Genomic DNA, 21,876 nt, shown 5'->3' with positions numbered 1-21,876 from the left:
GTCTCCATGTCTGTCTGTCTGTGTGTCTGGGTATGTTTGTCTCTGTCCCTCTGCCCCTGTGTCTCCATGTCTGTCTCTATGTCTCCAGGTCTCTGAGCCTTTGGGTCTCTGTATCTGAGTCTCTGTCTCCATGTCTGTGTCTGGGTCCTATCTCTCTGCTCCTGTGTCTCCATGTCTGTCTTGGGGTTTGTCTCCATGTCTCTGTGCCTGGGTTTCTGTTTGTCTCTGTCTCCAGGTCTCTGGACCTGTGTCTCCATGTCTGTCTGTGTCTGTTTGTCTCTGTCCCTCTACCCCTGTGTCTGCATGTCTTTCTCTGTCTCTGTGTCTCCAGGTCTCTGGACCTGTGTCTCCATGTCTGTCTGTGTCTGTTTGTCTCTGTCCCTCTACCCCTGTGTCTGCATGTCTTTCTCTGTCTCTGTGTCTCCAGGTCTCTGGACCTGTATCTCCATGTCTGTCTCCATGTCTGTGTGTCTGGCTCTCTGTTCATCTCTGTCCCTCTGACCCTGTGTCTCCATGTCTGTCTCTGGGTCTCTGTCTCTCTGTCCCTGGGCCTCTGCCCGGGCCCCCGCTGACGCCCGCCCGCCCCCTGCAGCGCGCCCTGTACCAGTCCTCTCACGTGGACGAGAACGACGTGCAGACGGTGTCGCACAAGTGCCTGGTGGTGGGGCTGGAGCAGTATGAGCAGATGCTCAAGACCAAGAAGTACCAGGACAGCGAGGGCCTCTACTACCTGGCGGGCACCTACGAGCCCACCACCGGCATGATCTTCTCCACGGACGGTGTGCCTGTGCTGTGCTGAGGCCCCGTCCCCACGGAGGGCGAGCCCTCCCCACACTACAGACACCCCATGGTGCTGACCCCTCCTGTACAGTTTTATTGTACCAAGATGCGCCCTGTTCCCACACCTTGAAGAAGACACAGTTGACTTTTTGATTATATATATAAAGATAAATATATATAAATATATATAAATATAAACTTTTTAAAACTGTGAAAAAATAGCTATGAAATTATAAAAAAGAACACATTCTGATGTGCAGAATATTATTTTTTATTTCCTGTTAGATTGGAGACCCCCAGCTTCACACCCCCCTCCCTGAGCTCCCACCTGCAGCCCCCTGGCACCTGCCCATCGGGGGGTGGAGGGGCAGGGCCGGCTGGGGACACCCACCCACGAAGCACTTAGCGCCCTTGTCCAGACAATCTTAAGGGAAGGAAAAGCCAGACTTTGGTTTTATTTGGGGGGGAGGGGAAAGGGAGGGATGGGAAATGGTCATTTTTCCTTTTTTTGTTCTTTGTTTTATTTTGGAATTTTGTTTGTTGGCGAATTCTGTGTGATCTTTTTTCGTAAAAAACAAAACAAAACAAAAAAAAAAAAAAAGAAAAAGTTATCATTGGAAAAGCACCATTGTCTGGTGTGGTTCATTTCAGGGGGTCGGGAGGGCCCAGGGTCCTGGTCACATCTAGTGGTAGGAGGTGACCCTTCAGGAGACTAGGGGCAAGGCATGGTGGCTGGCATCCCTGTAGTCATCACAGGCCACCTCTTAGCTGCTGAGACAACAGCTCAAACTCGGGACCTCATCCTTTCAGGCCCAGCTCCCCAGCCTGAGCCACATCCTTGGCTGGTTCTCCTCCTTCTTTGCCCCTGCCCCTCTTTGCCACTGGGGTTATTGCTGGGGCCTGGTGCTGGGGCTAGGAATAAACCCCCTTTGTTTGTATTTATTTGATAGGACAGATAAATTGAGAAGGGAGGGGGAGATGAGAGCCACCTGCAGCCCTGCTTCACCACATGTGAAGCTTCCCCCCCTGCTGGTGGAGATGGGGGCTTGAACCCAGATCCTTGAACACTTTAATGTGTGTGCTCAAACCAGGTGCATCACAGGCTGTTTCTCTACGTTTTTTTAAATTATTATTATTATCTTTATTTACTGGATAGAGACAGCCAGAAATTGAGAGGGAACAGGGTGATAGGGAAAGAGACAGACACCTACAGCACTACTTCACCACTCGTGAAGCTATCCCCCTGCAAGTGGGGACCAGGGGCTCAAACCCAGGTCCTTGTGTTCTGTAATCTGTGTACTCAACCAGGTGCGCCACCACCTGGCCCCTCCCTCTCTCAGATAAGCTGTGTTGAGTAAGGACTCAGAGCCTCGCTCTGGCACAGGTGATGCAGGCAGTGAACTCAGGGTTTTGAGCTGAAGACTGCAGAGCTGCATCTACTGCGCCACCTCCCCAGGCACGTGGCAGGTGGGTGAGCCCAGGGTCTCAGCTGCCGGAGTGGAGCACTGGCGCCCTCTGGTGGCATCGCTGTGCACAGTCCTGGGTGCCTGGGCTGGGTCAGGGCAGCAATGTCCCCTCTGCCTGCCCACTGGGGTGCCTTCCGCTGGGAGAGAGGGTGCACAGGCTGCAGGGCAGGGGCCAACCCTGTACCCAGCTAGCTTGGGATCAGGGGCCAGCTGCCTCCCTTTGTCGAACCTTGGCGCCCGAGAGCCCCAGGGACACCCAGATGTCCTTCAGACAAACCCCAGCCAGGCCCCCCTTTACCCCCCCACAGACTGGGAGGCAGCAGTGAGCAGGGCCTCAGTCTCTTTTAATGGCCAGCGCGGTAGTGAGTGGACAGAAAGGCGGACAGGATGGGAGTGGGGCTGAGGGAGGGTCAGTCCTTCCCAGGGACCCCTCCCCAGCCGGGACCCCCATCCTCTGCCCCATCACCCAGTCCCTCCCTGGGGATCAAGGCCCAGGTCAGAGTTGGGCTCAGCCCGGGTGGGGGGCCCTGCTTTGCCCCCTTCCCCAAACTGAGTCACAAGGTGGGGTGTGGGGGGTCCCCGGTCCTATGGCTTCAGGTGGTTGTGGGTGTGTATAGGGGGAGGAGGTCACAGAGGGGCTGAGATGCTCAAACGGGCTCACACCATGCCGGGCAAACCCATCTTCTCTGGGGGGCCCAGTGTGGAATCTGGGGTCCTGGGGGAGCTCCCTGGGGCTGCTCCCTCCCTGAAGTCTTCCCCCATCCACGATGCAGGTCCCAGGATGGATTGCTGGGCACGTGACCCCACTGGGCCCTGGGGTCGGGGTGACACTGAGCCAGCCGGCTCTCCTGATGGCGACACAGCCAGTGGCCCCCGGGGTGGTGACAGAGGGCAGGGGATACTTGGCAGGGGCACAGTGCTGGGGGCCAGGGTTCAAGGCAGGGGCTCACGGGGCCCCTCAGGCACTGCAGGCAGGGGTGGGGGTGAGTGGTAGGGCAGCTCAGAGGCCACTGAGCCCGGAGGTGTTGGTAGGGGGTCCTGGGCAGCTGTGGGGGGCATCCCGGGTGAGGCTGTAGGTGAAGTAGGCCACCGCGGAGCCCAGCGTGAGCCCTGACATGTAGGACACGGTCATGGTGTTCCCTGGGGGTGGGCGGGTCTGAGTGGGGGGCCACCTTTGGAGGAGGAAGCACCCCGACTCTTCATTCTTACTCCCACGGCCCCTTCTTCCTGCTACTTCTGTCCCAGGGCCTTTGCCCGGGCCATTCCTGCTGCTCAGACCCTGCCCCTGGGAACACCCTCACTGCATCTTCATTAGGGTCTTTAGTCAGAAGTCACCTCCTCCAGGCAGCCTGCCTAGATTGCTCTCTGCACCACAACTTAGGGCTTTTTGCCATCTGTCACCCTCCTCTCAGAGTGGAGCTGGCATTGGGGGACAAGGCTTGGGGGGGGTCCTACCTGCCAGCTCCCGCAGCCGGGGTCCCACCTTGCCAGCGGCCAGGATCATGGGCACGCTGCCAAAGTAGCCATTACTGATGCCCATGAGCAGTGAGAAGACACAGGGCCAGGCAGGGTGGCGCAGGGCAGGCGCGCGCCCAGGGTACACGCACAGGATGAAGAGCGGGATGAAGACAGCCCGCAGACAGGAGCAGGCCAGCAGCTGTGGGCCCCGCCAGGCCAGAGGCAAGGCTGCCAGGATCTGGGGGGCAGGCGGGGCAAGGGCATCAGGCCTTTTGGGGCACCCCCGCTACTAAGCAGGCTCTGCTCTCCCTCCTGCCCCACCCCTGCCTGCGTCCTGCTGGTTCCCCTCCTGCTGCCACGGTGGAGGTGGAGGGAGCAGGACTGACTGATGGTGGGCACGAGGCCTCCTCCCTGTTCATGTCTGGGTGGCTACGGAGGGATGGGTCAGGACAGCAGAGAGGGACATGGACAGGCCGGGGATAGGCCAGGGTCTGGGGACAGGCCAGGGGACCAGGGGCTGAGGACAGACTGAGATGGGGCTGGGAGCAGGGTGGCTGGGGCCAGGAACAGGCTGAGGACAAGCTGAAGACAGGTTAGGGATAAAATGGAGGCTAGGGACAGGGACAGGCCTGAGAACAGCTGAGGATAGGCTGGGGGTAGTCCAGGGGGCTGGGGTGCTGGAGACAGGACAGGGACAGGCCAGGTGATGGGGATGGGGACAGGACAGAGGTTGGGAGAGCTGGGGACAGGTCAAGGGGCTAGGGGTCTGGGGACATGCCAGGGACCGGGGCTGGGGCAATGGGGTCAAAATAGGACATGACAGGCCAGGGGACAGGCCAGGGGGTTGGGGTGCTGGGGCAGGACAGGGACAGGTCAGGGGACGAGACCAAAGACAGGACAGGGGCTAGGGACAGGCCAGAGAAAGACTGGGGGATGACCAGAGCCTGGGGCAGGCCAGGGGATGAGAACAGGCTGGGGGACACGACTAGGATAAAAATGGGGCTGAAGGGGGTGGTGGCTGGGGCAAGGGACAGGCTGGAGACAAGCTGGGGTCAGGATGGGGGGGCAGAATAGGGATAAGATGGGGGCTGGGGCCAGGGACAGGCTTGAGAATGGCTGAGGACAGGCAGAGGTAGGCCAGTGGGCTGGGCTGCTGGGGACAGGATGGTGACAGGCCAGGAGCTGGGGACTAGGGGCCTGTGGACAGGACAGGACATGACAGGGGCTAGGCCAGGCCAGGGGCAGGATGCAGGGGACAAGCCAGGGCCAGGCTAGAAGCTGAGCAGCAGGACAAGCCAGGGAATTGTGGGGTGTGGGGTTGGGGGTCCAGGGGGCCGGGGGGCGGGAGCACCTTGCCCACGAAGTCGGAGAGGTTGAAGACGGCCATGACGAGGATGGGCAGCCAGTCACCCAGGGCACAGTGGCGGATCTGGGACTCAAGCCCGGGGAAGAGGCAGAGGGTGATGAAGTAGGTGACAGCCATGGACAGCATGTAGGCCCAGATGACCCGGGCCACTGCATAGCGGTGCAGCAGCAGGGCTGGGGGGTGGAGGCGTCAGGCCCTGGCAACCCAGACACTCCTACCCCGGGCCCCACCCCCGGCCCCGCCCCACCTCGCAGGGTGGGCCAGCTGCGCCGCAGGCCAGTGCCTGGCAGGTCAAAGCGCGTGTAGGTGGGGCCACACGCGACCTCGTGGGCTGGGCTGTCCCGGGGGGACCCACCGGGGTCCGCCAGCTCCTGAGAAGGGGCAGGGCGAGTGTGTGTGGGGGGGTCTGTGTGCCAACCCCTCCCTCCCCTGCCACCTTCAGGGGTGTGCGCCCTGCAGCCACTGGGGGTGCCCTAGCTCCCGGACCTGGGGGCTAAGGCCCTGAATAGGATGGTCAGGAGACTCACAGGGTGCCACCAAGGGTGCTGGGGGACCCATGGGTGCCAGGGACTCATGGGTATTGTCGGGACTCACAGGGTGTTGGCCAGGGCTCAGGGATTCACGGGGTGCCCATCCGGAGGCTCTAGGGATATGGGGACTCCCGGGTATGGGGGGTTGGGCAGGGGTGCACGGGGTGGCAGGTGGGGTCACGGGGACTCATGGGTATTGGGGGGCTCCCGGGGCCGCGGGCTCACGTGCAGGACCGCGGAGACCTCTGGGTATCGGGTGGCGGGGACCCCCGGGTATTGGGGACTCAAGGGTGGCGAGGACCCCAGGAATAGGTCGACCCCCAGCTATGGGCTGGCGGGTGGGGGCGCAGGGGCCACGGTATTGGGGGCTGGGTGGGGGGTTCATAGGGTGCCGGGCGGGGGCGCGGGGCCCCGGGTATCGGGCGGGGGGCTCACGGGGTGCCGGGCGGGGGCGCGCGCCGTGTGGAAGCGTACGAAGCGGCTGCGGCGCAGCAGCAGGTGTAGCAGGAGGCAGAGCAGCTCCAGCGCGGCCGCCAGCAGGAAGAAGAGCAGCGTCCCCGCGCGCTCCGGCAGCAGCAGCTTCGTGAGGATGCGGCTCAGGGACACCACCACGCCCGCCGTGCCTGGGGGGGATCTGCGGGAGCCCCGGGCCCACCCCCACAGGCCAAGCCGCCAGCCGCCAGCCCCCGCCCTGCCCCCAGGCCCCCCAGCCCCCTCCCCGCCCTGCACACCCTGCCCTGCCCGGCTCCCCCACCCCATCACTGTGCCCAGACCCTGCCCAGCACTCGCGGGGGCCTGGAGCCCAGCTCTCCCCTTTCCTTCCCCGGCTCTGGGCCCGGCCAGGGCGGGGCGCAGTAAGCAGGAGGGGGTGGGGTCGCCACCACCGGAACCCCCCAGGCTGAGGCCCCGGTGCACTCACTCTCGCCGGTCATCACGCCCTGCGTGTACCTCTGAGGCAGCATGCCCGTGTACCCGTAGAAGCTTGATTGCTGCACTGGGGGGGGGGGGTGTCACACAGGCACGGCCCTCCCCCACGGCGGGGCCGAGTGGGGTAGGGGGACCCTCCCAGCTGGCCTGGGGACGAGGGTGCCACCACATCCTTGCCCAGCCGCCAGCTCAATCTCTCTCTCTAACCAGAGCCCTGCTCAACTAGCTGACGGTGGTGCTGAGGATTGAGCCTGGGACCTCAGGGCCTCAGGCAGGAGAGTCTCTTTGCAGAACCACTGTGCTGTCTACCCCGCCCCTGACAGCTCAGTCTCCACTAACGTGGTGCCAGTTGAGGGAAGCTCTGGACCTTTCAACAAGAAACACCTGAGATTTCATGGCCTGAGGAGTGGGAGCGCACACACACACACATGCACACACATGCACACACATGCACATACATGCATGCACTACATGCATGCACACGGCCAGGCTCAGCAGAAGGGCAACACCTAGCCCATAAACAGCCCCCCACCACACACCCACACGCGTGGCAAGAGCACTGGACTGAGAGCATGAGGCCCCAGGCCCAGCAGCGGCTCATCTGGGAGACAACACATGCTACATGAACTAGGGTTCAAGTCCCCAGCCCCTCCTTGTGGGGGAAGCTTCCCAAGTGGTGGAGCAGGGCTGCAGGTGTCTCTCTACTCCCCATCTCTGTCTCTCACTCTCTATTTTTTTAAATAATTTTTTTTGCCTCCAGGGTTATCACTGGGGCTCAGTGCCTGCACCACGAATCCACAGCACCTGGAGGCCATTAAATTAATTTAAAAAAATTTTTTTTTTAATTTATTTAGTTTATTTATTCCCTTTTGTTGCCCTTGTTGTTTTATTGTTGTAGTTATTATTGTTGTTGTCGTTGTTGGATAGGACAGAGAGAAATGGAGAGAGGAGGGGAAGACAGAGAGGAGGAGAGAAAGATAGACACCTGCAGACCTGCTTCACCGCCTGTGAAGCGACTCCCCTGCAGGTGGGGAGCCGGGGTTCGAACCGGATCCTTATGCCCATCCTTGTGCTTTGCGCCACCTGTGCTTAACCCGCTGCGCTACAGCCCGACTCCCCATTAAATTAATTTTTATTGGGGGCCGGGTGGTGGCGCACCTGGTTGAGTGCACATGTTGCAATGTGCAAGGACCCAGGTTCGAGCCCCCAGTCCCCACCTGCAGGGGGAAAGCTTTGCAAGTGGTGAAGCAGGGCTGCAGGAGTCTCTCTGCCTCTCTCCCTCTCTATCTCCCTCTTCCCTCTTAATTTCTGGCTGTCTTTATCTAATAAATAAATAAAGATAAAAAAATTTTTTTAAATTAATTTTTATTGAGCATGCTTATCTGATTCAATTTGTTAAAAGTAAATCTTTTTAAAAAATACTTATTATTATAACAATATTTTTAATATTTTATTTATTTATTAATGGAAAACACAGGAGGAAAGAGAAAGAACGAGGCATCACTCTGGCACATGCGCTGCCGGGGACTGAACTCAGGACTTCATGGTTGAGAGTCTGATGCTTTATCCACTGCACCACCTCTTGGACCACTATTTTATTTTATATTTATTTTCGATTTTGTTGCCCTTGTTGTTTTTCATTGTTGTCATAGTTACTGCTGTTGTTATTGCTGTCATCATTGTTAGATAGGAGAGAGAGAAATGGAGAGAGGAGGGGAAGACAGAGAGGGGGAGAGAAAGATAGACACCTGCAGACCTGCTTCACTGCCTGTGAAGCGACTCCCCTGCAGGTGGGGAGCCGGGGGCTCGAACCATTTATTTAATTTTTAATGAAGGTGAGGTAAGATATATGGAGGAAGATACAGAGAAGGAGGGCCCTGCTCAGCTCTGGCTGACGGTGGTGCTGGGGATTGAAACTGGGACCTCAGAGCCTCAGGCAGGAGAGGCTTTGCAGAACCGCTGTGCTGTCTACCCCGCCCTTTCTCATCCTCTATTAAAAAACAAAAGCGGGGGAGCTGAGTGGTGGCGCAGTGGGTTAAGCGCATGTGGCTTGAAGTGCAAGGACCGGCGTAAGGATCCTGGTTTGAGCCCCCGGCTCCCCACCTGCAGGAGAGTCACTTCACAGGCGGTGAAGCAGGTCTGCAGGTGTCTATCTTTCTCTCCCCCTCTCTGTCTTCCCCTCCTCTCTCCATTTCTCTCTGTCCTATCCAACAACGACAGCAGTAACAACAATGATAAACAACAAGGGCAACAAAAGGGAAAAAAATATAATAAGTCTTAAAAAAAAAAAAAAAGCTGCCAGGAATGCAGTGGAGTAATGTTGTGCAGTCTCCCTGTGACAACCCTGGTGGGAAAAAAGAAAAATAAGGGAGTGGGGGGGGGGGAGGCAGTGGCACACCCGGTAGAGTGCACACATTATCACACATGAGGATATGGGTTCAAACACCCGGTCTCCACCTGCAGGGGAGAAGCTTCACGAGCAGTGAAGGAGAGCTGGGGATGTCTCTCTCCACTCTCTCCCTCTCTATCTTTTACTTCCCCCTCAATCTATCTTTCTGTATATCCAAAGTAAACAAACAAACAAACAAACAAAAGATTGTGCGGTGGGAGTCAGGCGGTAGCACAGCGGAATAAGTGCATGTGTCATGAAGCAAGAACTGCCGTAAGGATCCCAGTTCAAGCCCCCGGCTCCCCACCTGCAGGTGAAACAGGTCTGCAGGTGGTGTTTATCTTTCTCTCCCCCTCTCTGTCTTTCCCTCCTCTCTCCATTTATCTCTGTCCTATCCAACAACAATGACATCAATAACAATAATAATAACCACAACAATAAAACAAGGGCAGCAAAGGGAATAAATAAATATTAAAAAAAGAAAATGATTTAAAAAAGTAAAGAAGGGAAGTCAGGTGGTGGCACACTCAGTTAAGCACACACATTGGGAATTGGGCAGTAACGCAGCAGGTTAAGCGCAGGTGGTGCAAAGTGCAAGGACAGTGTAAGGATCCTGGCTCAAGCCCCTGGCTCCCCACCTGCAGGGGAGTCGCTTCACAGGCTGTGAAGCAGATCTGCAAGTGTCTATCTTTCTCTTCCTCTCTATGTCTTCCCTTCCTCTCTCCATTTCTCTCTGTCCTATCTAACAACAACAACATTAATAACAACAACAATAACTACAACAACAATAAAAAAGGACAACAAAAGGGAAAATAAATTTTTAAATAAATAAATAAATAAATAAAAGAACTAAAGGAAAAATGGCTGCAGGGAGCAGAGGTTTCCCAGGAGTGCAGCCAGGAGGGGCCCCAGTGGTTACAGCGCTGGACTCTCAAGTATGAGGTCCTGAGTTTGATCCCGGGTGCCACCTGTGCCAGAGGGCTGCTCTGTATCTCTCTCTCCCTACATCACTTCAATCAGTCAATCAATTGACTTGAAAACTCAATAAAAGCAGTTTGGAAGCCACGGCCAGGAGCACAGATACACAGCGACACTCTCCAAGCCCAGCCTTTCTGAGCAGAGCTGGGCAGTGTCCTGACAGGGTGCATGCAGCTCCCCCCACCCTGCATGGACGGCCCCAGCCCTCACTGCACTGGCCCCCAGCCCTACCTGTGCAGCCCAAGGCCACAATGCCCGCTGCGGCAAGGTTGACGGCATATGCCTGGTCCCGGGACAGGAGCTGCAGCCACACGTCACAGACGCTGATGAAGAGCAGGGGGCCCAGTGCCAGCAGGTAGCCTGCAGGGAGGGGGCCGTGGGCAGGGGCCAGAGGGGCCTGGAGGGGCCCCAGAAGGCTTCCCAGGGGAGGTGTCACTGGAATGAATGTGGCCAGAAAAAGCGCATGCAAAGAGGAGGCCCTAGGCGGGAATGCAGGGAGTGGGGCTCCCCTACACCCCACCCTGGGTTGTGAGGATGTGGGATCACCTGCCGTGATGCGGGTGTGCAAGCTCAGCCTCTCCACCAGAACGTTGTTGAGCAGCACAGCGCCCAGGGCCACCAGGATGTAGGTCAGGCTCAGGTCGAACACGATGGGGGTGCCTGTGGGTGCAGGGGCTCAGGGGTGGCCCCTGGCTCTGTCCTGGAGAGCACGGTGGGGGGAGGCTCATCTGGGTCTGAAGCTCAGACAGGATCTGAAGTGGCCACCTGCATCAGGGTGTCCAGGACACGGGGGACCCCCAGGACGTGGAGGGTCCCTTGGTAGTGGAGCATCCCCAGGGCTGTGGAGGTCCCCAGGACATGGAGGGGCCCCCAGGGTATGGAGGGGTCCCCAGGACAGTGGAGGGTCCCCAGGACATGGAGGGGTCCCCCAGACAGTGATGAGGTTCCCAGGCCAATGGTAGAGTAAAGTTGGTGGCAGGGTCCCCGGCAGCCACCTGGGTACTTGTGGTGCAGGTAGTCCACGTCAGTGATGAAGCTGTTGTAAGGCAGCAGGAAGCCCACGCCCGCCAACAGCATGGCGAAGTAGATGCCATGGTAGCGGTCCTCCGGCGCCTGCTCGGCTGCTGAGGCCACACCAGCAGTAAGCAAGACCCCGCCCACCAGGACCCTGGCCCCACCCACAAGCCACTTGCTCCGCCCACCAGAACACGCACCACGCCCATAAGGGTCCTGACCCCACCCACCATGGTATTGACCACGCCCGCCAGGGCCAGGGCCCCACTCACCAGTAAACTGACTACACCCACAAGGGCGCTGGCCCCGCCCAACAGTGCATGAACCCCGCCCCTAGGACCCCACACCCGCCCACCGGACACCTTCACCCCGCCTCGCCCACCTGTGCCCTGGCCGCCCACCAGAGTCCATACCCTACAGGGCTACGTCAGTTAGTGCCAAGTCGCGTTCTGTCTATATCTCTGTGTGTCTATGTCTCTCATGAAAGTAAACAAAGGGGGGGGCAGGCAGTGACTCACCCAGTTGAGTGCACATGTCACAGTGCATAAGGACTGGGGTTCAAGCCCCCAGTTCCCACCTGCAGGGGGTAAGCTTCACAAGTGGTGAAGCAGAGTTGCAGGTCTCTCTCTCAACATTCTATCTCCCTCTTGATTTTTTCTATGTCTATGCATTTTTTTACTATTTATTTATTTACTTATTTATTTATTGGACAGAGATAGAAATTGAGAGGGGAAAGGGAGGTAAAGAGGGAGAGGGAAAGGGAGAGGGAGAGAGAGAAAGAGAGAGAGAGACTTGAAGCCTTTCTTCACCACTTGTGAACATCCCCCTGTAGGTGGGGATGGGGACTGAATATAGGTCCCTGTGAACTGCAGCATGTGCACCACCGCCCGGCCCCTCTATCCAATAAATAATACTTAAGTGTTTTTTATTTTCTTTCTTTCTTTCTTTGCTTCCAGAGTTATCACTGGGGCTCAGTGCCTGCACTATGAATCCACTGCTCCTGGAGGCCATTTTTCCCATTTTGTTGCCCTTGTTATTATTGTTGGATAGGACAGAGAGAAAACGAGAGAGGATGGGAAGACAGAGAGGGGGAAGAGAAAGGTAGACACCTGCAGACCTGCTTCACCACCTGTGACGTGACTCCCCTGCAGCTAGGGAGCCAGGGGCTCGAACAGGTATCCTTACACTGGTCCTTGCATTTCACGCTATTTGCGCTTAACCCACTGTGCCAGGCCCCCCCGTATTTTTATTTATTTATTTTTATTTTTAAATTTTTTAAACACTCTTCTTTTTTAATATTTATTTATTATTCCCTTTTGTTGCCCTTGTTTTATTGTTGTAGTTATTATTATTGTTATCGTTATTGGATAGGACAGAGAGAAATGGAGAAAGGAGGAGAAGACAGAGGGAGAGAGAAAGATAGACACCTGCTGACCTGCTTCACTGCTTGTGAATCGACCCCCTGCAGGTGGGGAGCCGGGGGATGGAACAGGAATCTTTACGCCACCTGCGCTTAACCCACTGTGCTACCACCCGACTCCCTGTGTTTTTTAAGTGACTTCCAGGATTGGTGTGGTCCTGCAGCCACCAAACCCCAGTGATCACCCTGGGGCAGTGAATGAATGAATGTTAGAATGGATGAATGAATGAATCAAGGGGCCAGGCGGTGGCTCACCTGGGACAGTGCACACACTTCCATGCGTGAGCTTTACCTGCGGGAGGGAAGCTTCACAAGTGGTGAAGCAATGCTTCTTCAGGTGTGTCTCCTCTCTGTCTCTCTATCTCTCTCCTTTGTTTTTTTTTTTCTTCCGCCAGGGTTATCGCTGGGGCTCGGTGCTGACACTACAATTCCACTGCTCCTGGTGGCCATCTTTTCAATTTTATTGGATAGGACAGAGAGAAATTGAAAGAGGAGGGGGAGATAGAGAGGGAGAGAGACAGAGAGGCACCTGTAGCCCTGCTTCACTGCTTGTGAAGCAACCCCCCTGCAGGTGAGGGGGGGGGTCAAACCAGGATCTTTGTGCTTGTATTATGTGCTCTTAACCTGGTGCGCTACGGCCTGCCAGCCCCCATCTCTCACCTTCCAATGGGGGGGGGGGGGTTGCCAGGAATGGTAACAATAACCATGTGGCAAAAATAAATAAATAAATAGATGAATGAAGCAGGGGGTGGCAGGTGGCTCAGCCAGGGGAGTGAACAAATCACCACGCTTGAGGACTGGGGTTCAAGATCCCAGCCTTCACCAGAGAGCATCTACAGGAGCAAGCTTCACGGGAAGCTGAGCAGTGTTGGGGCATCTCTCCCCATCTCCCACCTCTATCTGGGAATAACAAACAAGCCTCCCCAGGAGCTGTGGGGCCTTCACCCCCCATGACTGCCATCAGCCAGGGGTCCCAGAATTACCATGCCCCCCCAATACACACACACAGGGTTCTGGCCACAGGGCGCAAAAGAGCCTGGCACCTTGGGGTGGGCCTGGGCTGGCTCAGGAACCTCTTCCCCCTTCCCTGATGGCGACCTGACTCCACCTGGCACCCCCCCCAGCATACCCACCAGCATCTGTGTGGCTGGGGGCTCCTCCACTGCTTCCACCTGGGTTCTCCTCGAAGCTAAAGCTGGTTAGCACGCCACCCTCAGGCGTCCCCAATGTGCTGGGCTCCCTCAGGCGCCGGCTCCCTGCTGAGCCCATGGCAGGCAGCCCTGCAGAGAGAGGGGAGGCAGCTGAGGGGCAGGAGGGCACCCTGATGCAACTTGGGGCATTCATCCCACCTGCCTGCCTGAAGACCTGCAGTGACTTGTGTCTTTTTTTTTTTGGTTCCTGGATTATCTCTGGGGTTCGGTATCTGCACCACAAATCCATTGCTCCTGGAGGCTATTTTTTCCCTTTTGTTGCCCTTGTTGTTCATCATTGTTGTTACTGCTGTCGTTGTTGTTGGATAGGACAGAGAGAAATCGAGAGAGGATGGGAAGACAGAGAGGGGGAGAGATAGACACCTGCAGACCTGCTTCACTGCTGTGAAGCAACCCCCCTGCAGGTGGGGAACCGGGGGCTTGAACCTTTGTGCCAATGTGCGCTTAACCCGCTGTACTACAGCCTAGCTCCCCCCTCCCGATTTTTTTTTTTTTTTTTTTTACCAGAGCACTGCTCAGCCTTGGCTTATGGTGGTGTGGGGGATTGAAATTGGGACTTTGGAGCCTCAGGCACAAGAGTCTCTTTGCATAACCATTATGCTATCTAGGACAGAGGGCTGCCTGGAGGAGGCAGCAGCAGCCTAGAGTGTTTTGGAGGTGGAGAGGGGCTGGACTCGTGAGCATTCAGAACCACAGACATTTGTCAGCAAACATGTCATGTCCCTCCAGAAGGAGGTGCTGAAAGTCACATTCACAGCACAGGAAAGTGGGCTGGGGACCCAGCATAATGGCTCTGCAAAAAGGCTTCCATGCTCAAGATGCCAAGCTCCCAGGTTCCATCCCCAGCACTACCATCAGCCAGAGCTGAGCAGGGCTCTGGTGTCTCTCTCTCTCTCTCGTAAAATAATAATAAGTGGGGGCCCCTCTCTGATAAGAAAATTAAAATGGGGTGCCAGTGCACACCCAGTTAAGCACACATAGTATTATATGCAAGCATACCGGCAAGGATCTGGGTTCGAGCCCCTGCTCCCCACCTGCAGCAGGGAGGCTTCACAAGTGGTGAAGCATGTCTGCAGGTATCTATCTTTCTCTCCCTCCATCTCCCCATCTCTCAATTTCTCTCTGTCCTATTGAATGAAAAAAAAAAAAAAGCCACCAGAAGCAGTGGATTTGTAGTGCCGGCACCAAGGCACCAAGCCCCAACAACTGGAGACAAAATAAATAAATACTAAAGTGGGGGGCTGGGTGGTGGCACACCTGGTTGAGCACACATGTTACAGTGCACAAGAGCCCAGGTTCAAGCCCCCTCTCCCCACCTGCGGGGGGAAAGCTTTACAACTGTGAAACAGGGCTGCAGGTGTCTATCTCCCCCTTCCCTGTTGATTTCTGTCTCTATCCAATAAATTTTAAAAAGTGAGGGTTCTGGTGGGAAGACCCCCAGACTCTCCACACCTGGGCTCCCAGGAGGCCTGGGGTGTGGAGTTTGGGGAGTGGGGCTGTCCTGCAATCCGGAGCCCCCAGGCCCCTCCTGTGATGAGGGGGGACTGTCCTATGTGTATGGGGGCAGACACACCTAAAACTTTCTCCCAGTGCTTCGGGACCCTAATTCACCTCTCCAGAGGGACCCCCTCTGCCTCACCTCACTCTTTCCAGCTCTCCTGTGTCAGTTTACTCCCTCCCCAGCCTGGGGGGGGGGGGAATGTACTGAGCTTCTGCTGGGGTCTGGGAATGGGGTCTCCTGCCCCTCCTGGCAGGGACTGAGCCCAGGATGATCAGAGAGGATGGGTGGGCGGGGCTTCTCGCTAAGGGCAGGGCCCAGGTGTGACCCCCCCACCCTGATTGACCCCCCCATCTGGACCCTGGCAGTGAGGGGCAGGAAGGTGGAGTGGGGGGATCACTGTACCTCTGCAGGGGGAGGGGGGCAGTCGGGGGGACACACCACAGGACACTGCCCCAAGGACTCAGGACTGCCACAGTTCCTGAAGACCTGGACCTCGCCCTACTCTGGGCGCAGGGGGAGCTGCCATCCACATTGCCCGCCTCTGTCAGCCCCTGCCTCCCGGCTGGACCCCATCTTCCCACCCCCTACTGCACCTCCTGCCCCCCCAAGAATGGATGAGGTTACCCCAAGGTGCAGGGATTCAGGGTCACAGAGGCCACCCTCAGCTGGGAATCCTGAGAAGCGGGTTCCTGACCCTCCCACCTCTCCACCCACCCCCAAGGAAGGGCAATTAAGCACAAGGGCCCATGGGGGTCCCCTTGTCACTCAGGTTCTCAGTAGTAGCTGGTGGGGGCGGTAGTCCTGAGAGTCCCCACTCCCTGGCCAGACAGCACCCCCAGCGGACTAGCCCTACCCCAGCCCACCCCGCCAGGCCTCAACGGGTGCCCCACCATACCTGGGAGGCTGGTTCCCAGTCCGAGCACATCCCACCAACCTTCTAGATTGGCCTGCCTCCTCCGTTCTGCTCCTGCCCCCCAAAGTGGACTAAGATGTTGGCCCCCCCTTGCCTGCAGCCCTGGGACACAGTTCACCCCTACCTACAGGTGGGGGAGGGGAGCTGGGGCCGGGACCCCTTTGGTTCCTGCAGGCCGCCCCCCACCCCGCCGGACTCCTAGCCCCAGCCTGGCCCATCAACAAAGTTGGGTCTCCGCCTCCCCCTCCCATGGCCGAGGTGACCCCAACACAGGCGGGGGAGGGGCGCGCTGGGGGCGGGGCGCGAGGGGGAGGGGCGGCAGGTGGCACCAAACCCCCGTGTCGCCTCCCGTGAAGGCTGACGGGCTGACCCGCAGGGGTGCAGGAAAGGACCGGATGAGGTGCGGGGGTGCGGGTCCCCAGGGTGGCTGGCCCCGCCCTGCCCGGCATGCGGAGAGACGGGGGAGGGGCCGCAGACAAAGGCTCCGACAGGTCCCCTCGACCCTCCCCCACCCTGGGGACCGCTCACCTGCGCCCGGCCCGGCCGGGGGTCCTCGGCGCCGCGTCCCTCACCCCGCACCCCGCCCAGGCTCCTCCCGGGGTTCCGCGGTGTCCGCTGAGCGGTGCCCGGGCCGGCGGGCACGGCGGGGCACCGAGCTCCGCCTCTCCCCGCCCCCATCCCTGAGCCCCGCCCCCCAGTCCCCCACCCACATTCCATCCCCGCCCTGGGGGACCCTGAGCCCTAGGCCCCATCTAGCCTGGTGCATCCATGCCCACCTTCCTGGGTGTCCAGGCAGACACCCCCATTCCCCATACCCCCCCCAACCCGTGGCTGGGTGGGAACATCACTCAGATGCCCAGGCTCCCAGTTTCCCCAGGAGGCCCTGCAGCCGGAAACGAGCCAGCCAGAGGACGGTCTCTGGGGGGGGGGGGGGGAGGCTGGGAGGGCCACACACACAGGGCCCTGGGGGGAGGTGTCTGCAGAGCCAGGCACCCAGCACCGTCTGCCAGGGCTCAGGGGGCACCCGGCCTGGTGCTCTGCCCGCCTGGCCTCCTCAGAGGCGCCCCTCAGGGACCCACCCCTGCAGCGCCCAGGTCACTTCTCCAGGCCCCACCTGCCTCCTCTGGAGTGTGGGGTCCCCCAGAACCCGCAGGTAAGACAGTTTACTTGAAGTGTGGGCTGGAGCTCAGTGTCAGCAATGATCAAACCCCGGGCCTGGGAGACTCAGGCAGGAGAGACAAGCCACCCACCCTAAAGCCCAGCAGCCAGGCCAGGGTCCTGGGTAGAGGCAGGGGGCTACCTGGTTCCCCTCATGCCCACTGATGCTGTCCTCACTTTGGGGGGGTGACAGGTGCTGTCTGATGACAGGCTGGGGAGTAATAGCCAGAGTAGGGGGCAGAGTGGGTGACAGGCCAGCAGCCAGGGTTCTAGAAAAAGAACTTCCCGCTCTCCCAGCATCCCCATGTGAAGGCTGAGTTTGGATTTGGTTCTCACCGCTTCTGGTATGACCACCCAGGAGCCAGTGACCCTATGAAAACCCATGGGGCCAGGGAGACAGCATAATGGTGCTGAAAAAGACTCTCCTGCCTGAGGCTCCAAAGGTCTTAGGTTCAACCCCCACACCACCATCAGCCAGAGCTGTGCAGGGCTCTTGAAAGAAAGAAAGATAGAAAGGTGGATGGAAGGAAGGAAAAAAAGAGAGGAAGAAAAAAGAAAGAGAGGGAGTGAAAAAAAGAAAGAGAGGGAGCCTCGGGCATGAAAGCCTTTTGCAGAACCACTGTGCTGTCTCCCCAGACCCTGTAGAGGATTGAGCCAGAAACTTGTGGGTGGGGGTAGATAGCATAATGGTTATGCAAAGAGACTGTCTTGCCTGAGGTTCCAAAGTCCCAGGTTCAATCCCTCGCACCACCATAAACCAGAGCTGAGCAGTGCTCTGGTAATAACAACAATAATAATTATTATTAACAATAATAATAATAGAATTGATTCATTATTTAAAAAGAAAGAAATTTGTAGTGAAAACAAATATTCACTCAAGATGGCAACACAGTAGACAAAATTGCCTGCAATAGTCCCAGTTAGAAACATGATAGACGGGAGTCGGGTGGTAGCGCAGTGGGTTACGCACACGTGGCACAAAGCACAAGGGTCAACTTAAGGATCCTAGTTTGAGCCCCTGGCTCCCCACCTGCAGGTGGTTGCTTCGCAAGCGGTGAAGCAGTGCTGCAGGTGTCTATCTTTCTCTTCACCTCTCTGTTTCCATTTCTATCTGTCCTATCCAACAACAACAACAGCTGTGACAACAATAACAACTACAACAAGCACAACAACAAGGGCAGCAAAATGGGAAAATAGCCTCCAGGAGTAGTGGATTCGTACTGCAGGCACCGAGCCCCAGGAATAACTGGAGGCAAGAAAAATTTTTTTTTTAATTTAAAAAAAGAAACATGATAGACACTTTTAAAAAACTTTTTTATTCCTGCCAATGTGTCCTGGAGCTCCGCTTCCCCAGAGACCCACCCTACTAGGGAAAGAGAGAGGCAGACTGGGAGTATGGACCGACCAGTCAACGCCCATGTTCAGCGGGGAAGCAATTACAGAAGCCAGACCTTCTACCTTCTGCAACCCACAATGACCCTGGGTCCATGCTCCCAGAGCGATAGAGAATGGGAAAGCTATCAGGGGAGGGGGTGGGAAATGGAGATTGGGTGGTGGGAATTGTGTGGAATTGTACCCCTCCTACCTTATGGTTTTGTTAATTAATCCTTTCTTAAATAAAAAAATAAAAATAAAAACTTTTTTATTATCTTTATTTATTTTTTGGATAGAGACAACTAGAAATCAAGAGGGGTAGGGGAGATAGGGAGAGAGACAGAGATGCCTGTAGCACTGCTTCACCTCTCGTGAAGTTTTCCCCATGTAGGTGGGGAGCAGGGGCTTGAACCCGGGTCCTTGTGCACTATAACATGTGCACTTAACCAGGTGTGCCACCACCCGGCCAGATAGACACTTTTTAAAAAATTAATTAATTTATTCCCTTGTGTTGCCTTTGTTGTTTTATTGCTGTAGTTATTATTGTTGTTATTGATGTTGTCATTGTTGGATAGGACAGAGAGAAATGGAGAAAGCAGGGGAAGACAGAGAGGGGGAGAGAAAGAGAGATACCTGCAGACCTGCTTCACCGCCTGTGAAGGTGGGGAGCCAGGGGCTCAAACTGGGATCCTTATGCCAGTTCTTGTGCTTAACCCACTGCGCTACCACCTTTGACTCCTGATAGACACTTTTTTTTTTAAAGAAATTATTTATTTATTCATGAGAAAGACAGGAGGAGAGAAAGAACCAGATATCACTCTGGTACATGTGCTGCTGGGGATCGAACTCGAGACCTCGTCCTTGAGAGTCTGGTGCCTTAGCCACTGCGCCACCTCCCGGAACACCCGATAGACACTTTTTATTTTATTTTATTTTATTTTATTTTATTTTATTTTTATTGTAGTTGTAGTCATTGTTGTTGTTGATGTCGTCGTTGTTAGATAGGACAGAGAGAAATGGAGAGAAGAGGAGAAGACAGAAAGGAGGAGAGAAAGACACCTGCAGACCTGCTTCACCACTTGTGAAGCAACTCCCCTACAGGTGGGGAGCCGGGGCTCGAACCAGGATCCTTATGCCGGTCCTTGTGCTTTGCGCCACGTGCGCTTAACCTGCTGCGCTACCACCGGACTCCCTAGACACTTAAAAAAATTTTTTTTTTATCTTTATTTATTTATTGGATAGAGACAGTCAGAAATCGAGAGGGAAGGGAGGGATAGAGAGACACCTGCAGCCCTGCTTCACCACTTGTGAAGCTTTCCCCTGCAGGTGGGGAACCGGGGCTCGAACCTGGGTCCTTGCAATTGTAACGTGTGCGCTCAACCAGGTGCGCCACCACCCGGCCCCCCCCTAGACACTTTTTAAAAGACGTCTTTATTAATAGAGAGAAACAGAGCATCAGTCTGGCACATGCAATGCCAGGGATTGAGCTTGGGACCACATACTAGAGAGTCTAATGCCTTGTCCACCGTGCCACTTCCTGGGATGCTCTCTATAAACCTGCAGAGGAGGGGCCGGGTGGTGGCTCACCCAATTGGGTGCACACATCACCATGTGAAAAGACCTGGGTTCAAGGCCCTGGTTCTCACCTGCAGGGGGAAAGCTTCACAGGCAGTGATGAAGGGCTGCAAGTCTCTCCCTCTCTCTCTTGCCTCCAGCGTTATTGCTGAGGCTCAGTGCCTGCTCTATGAATCCACTGTTCCTGGTGGCTGTTTTTTCCATTTTATTGGACAGGACAGAGAGAAATTGACAGAGGGACAGGGATAGATAGCATAATGGTTATGCAAAGAGACTCTCAGGCCTGAGGCTCTGAAGTCCCAGGTTCAATTCCCCTATACCATCGTAAGCCAGAGCTGATCAGTGCTCTGGTAAAAAAAGAAGGAGGAGGAGGAGAAGGAGGAGAAGAGGAGTAGGGAGGTCAGGTGATAGCGCAACGGGCTAAGTGCACATGGCGCAAAGCACAAGGACCAACGTAAGGATCCCGGTTTGAGCACCCGGCCCCCCACCTGCAGGGGAGTCGCTTCACAGGCGGTGAAGTAGGTCTGTAGGTGTCTATCTTTCTCTCCCCCTCTCTGTCTTCCCCTCCTCTCTCCATTTCTCTCTGTCCTATCCAACAACAATGCCATCAATAACAACAACAATAATAACCACAAAAATGATAAACAAAGGCAACAAAAGGGAAAAAATAGCCTCCAAAAAATAGCAGTGGATTTGTGGTGCAGGCACTGAGCCCCAGCAATAACCCTGGAGGCAAAAAAAAAAAAAAAAAAGAAAAAAGAAGAAGAGTGAAATAACTGTCCATTTATATCCTGCATGCAGTAATAATATTTCTCAAAAACAAAACAAACAAAATGACATTTTGGGGCCAGGTGGTGGGGCACATGGTTAATGCACATGTTACAGTGTGCAAGGACCTGGGTTCAAGCCCCCAGTCCCCACCTGCGAGGGGGAAACTTTGCAAGTGGTGAAGCTGGTCTGCAGGTGTCTTTCTGTCTCTCCCTCTCTGTTTCTGCCTCCCCTCCCTGATTTCTAGCTGTTTCCTTTTTTTAAAAAATACTTTTTCTTTTTTTAATATTTATTTATTCCCTTTTGTTGACCTTGTTGTTTTAATGTTGTAGTTATTGATGTCGTTGTTGTCGGATAGGACAGAGAGAAATGGAGAGAGGAGGGGAAGACAGAGAGGGGGAGAGAAAGATAGACACCTGCAGACCTGCTTCATCGCCTGTGAAGCGACTCCCTTGCAGGTGGGGAGCCGGGGGTTCGAACCGGGATCCTTATGCCGGTCCTTGTGCTTTGCGCCACCTGCGCTTAACCCGCTGCGCTACCACCTGACTCCCGACTCTAGTTGTTTCTATGCAATAAAGAAAACACACACAAAAAGAGAAACTTAAAACATATATTTTAAAAAAGAAATTGAGAGAGATGGGGAGATAGAGAGGGAGACAGTGAGACACCTGCAGACCTGCTTACTGCTTGTGAGGTGACCCCTGCCAGTGGGGAGTGGGCACTCAACCTGGATCCTTGTACGGGTTTAGCACTATGTGCACTTAGCCTGGCGCTCCACCACCCGACCCTCTTGTCTCTCTCCCTCTCTATTTCCCCCTTCCCTCTCCATTTCTGTCTCTGTGCAATAACACATAAATAAAACAATTTTTGAAAGAAGGCCAATAAAAAAAATAAACACGAGGGGGACATTAAAAGCCCTTGTGAGAGATGCAGAAGGAGTGAGGTGGGCAGCCGATGGTGGGGTGGGGCTGACAGCTTGCTACCAGAGCGGGCACCAGCAGGCTGGGCTGCTCAGCGGGAGAGCTCAGGGCTCACACACCCGAGGCTG

The 21,876-nt window shown here is 55.9% G+C and overlaps 2 protein-coding genes across 9 annotated transcripts in view; one reads left to right on the top strand and one right to left on the bottom strand.

The window, feature by feature from the left end:
* TNRC18 (trinucleotide repeat containing 18) overlaps nt 1-1,405 on the top strand; it is a 78,602-nt gene extending 77,197 nt beyond the window's left edge. For all 6 annotated transcript variants that reach the window (XM_060173235.1, XM_060173234.1, XM_060173232.1 and 3 more), the window contains one exon: nt 593-1,405. In XM_060173235.1, coding sequence (XP_060029218.1) covers nt 593-799 — 207 coding nt within the window. In that variant the 3' untranslated portion in view covers nt 800-1,405. The remainder of the gene's footprint in view (nt 1-592) is intronic.
* Nucleotides 1,406-2,572: 1,167 nt separating this feature from the next.
* On the bottom strand, nt 2,573-16,608 carry SLC29A4 (solute carrier family 29 member 4). Of its 3 annotated transcripts, none has more exons than XM_060173226.1 (11): nt 16,482-16,608; nt 13,462-13,608; nt 10,890-11,018; nt 10,441-10,554; nt 10,126-10,254; nt 6,520-6,594; nt 6,036-6,223; nt 5,318-5,441; nt 5,056-5,243; nt 3,702-3,942; nt 2,573-3,094 (listed from the first exon to the last, which is right to left on the bottom strand). In XM_060173226.1, exons 2-11 carry the CDS (start codon nt 13,595-13,597, stop codon nt 2,904-2,906), a joined length of 1,515 nt encoding a protein of 504 aa, XP_060029209.1. In that variant the 5' UTR covers nt 13,598-13,608; nt 16,482-16,608; the 3' UTR covers nt 2,573-2,903. The 3 variants fall into 3 exon arrangements, with proteins under 3 accessions (XP_060029209.1, XP_060029210.1, XP_060029211.1); XM_060173227.1 differs by having other exon boundaries at nt 10,890-11,015; XM_060173228.1 differs by having other exon boundaries at nt 2,951-3,386.
* Between the last annotated feature and the right edge of the window lie 5,268 nt (nt 16,609-21,876).

This window comes from Erinaceus europaeus, chromosome 15, assembly GCF_950295315.1.
Source record: "Erinaceus europaeus chromosome 15, mEriEur2.1, whole genome shotgun sequence".
In the NCBI taxonomy this organism is placed as follows: Eukaryota; Metazoa; Chordata; class Mammalia; order Eulipotyphla; family Erinaceidae; genus Erinaceus; species Erinaceus europaeus.
Note: the sequence above shows the minus strand (reverse complement) of the source record. Positions and strands in the feature narration are given on the sequence as shown.

Excerpts from the sequence above, each read along its gene's own strand:
- SLC29A4 (XM_060173226.1), bottom strand. The coding sequence starts at position 13,597 with ATGGGCTCAGCAGGGAGCCGGCGCCTGAGGGAGCCCAGCACATTGGGG. Across the intron at positions 5,442-6,035 it reads GCGCCCCCGCCCGGCACCCC|GAGCTGGCGGACCCCGGTGG; the intron begins GTGAGCCCCCCG and ends GCCCCTTCTCAG. Across the intron at positions 3,095-3,701 it reads CCGGCTGCGGGAGCTGGCAG|GAGAGCCGGCTGGCTCAGTG; the intron begins GTAGGACCCCCC and ends TGTCGCCATCAG.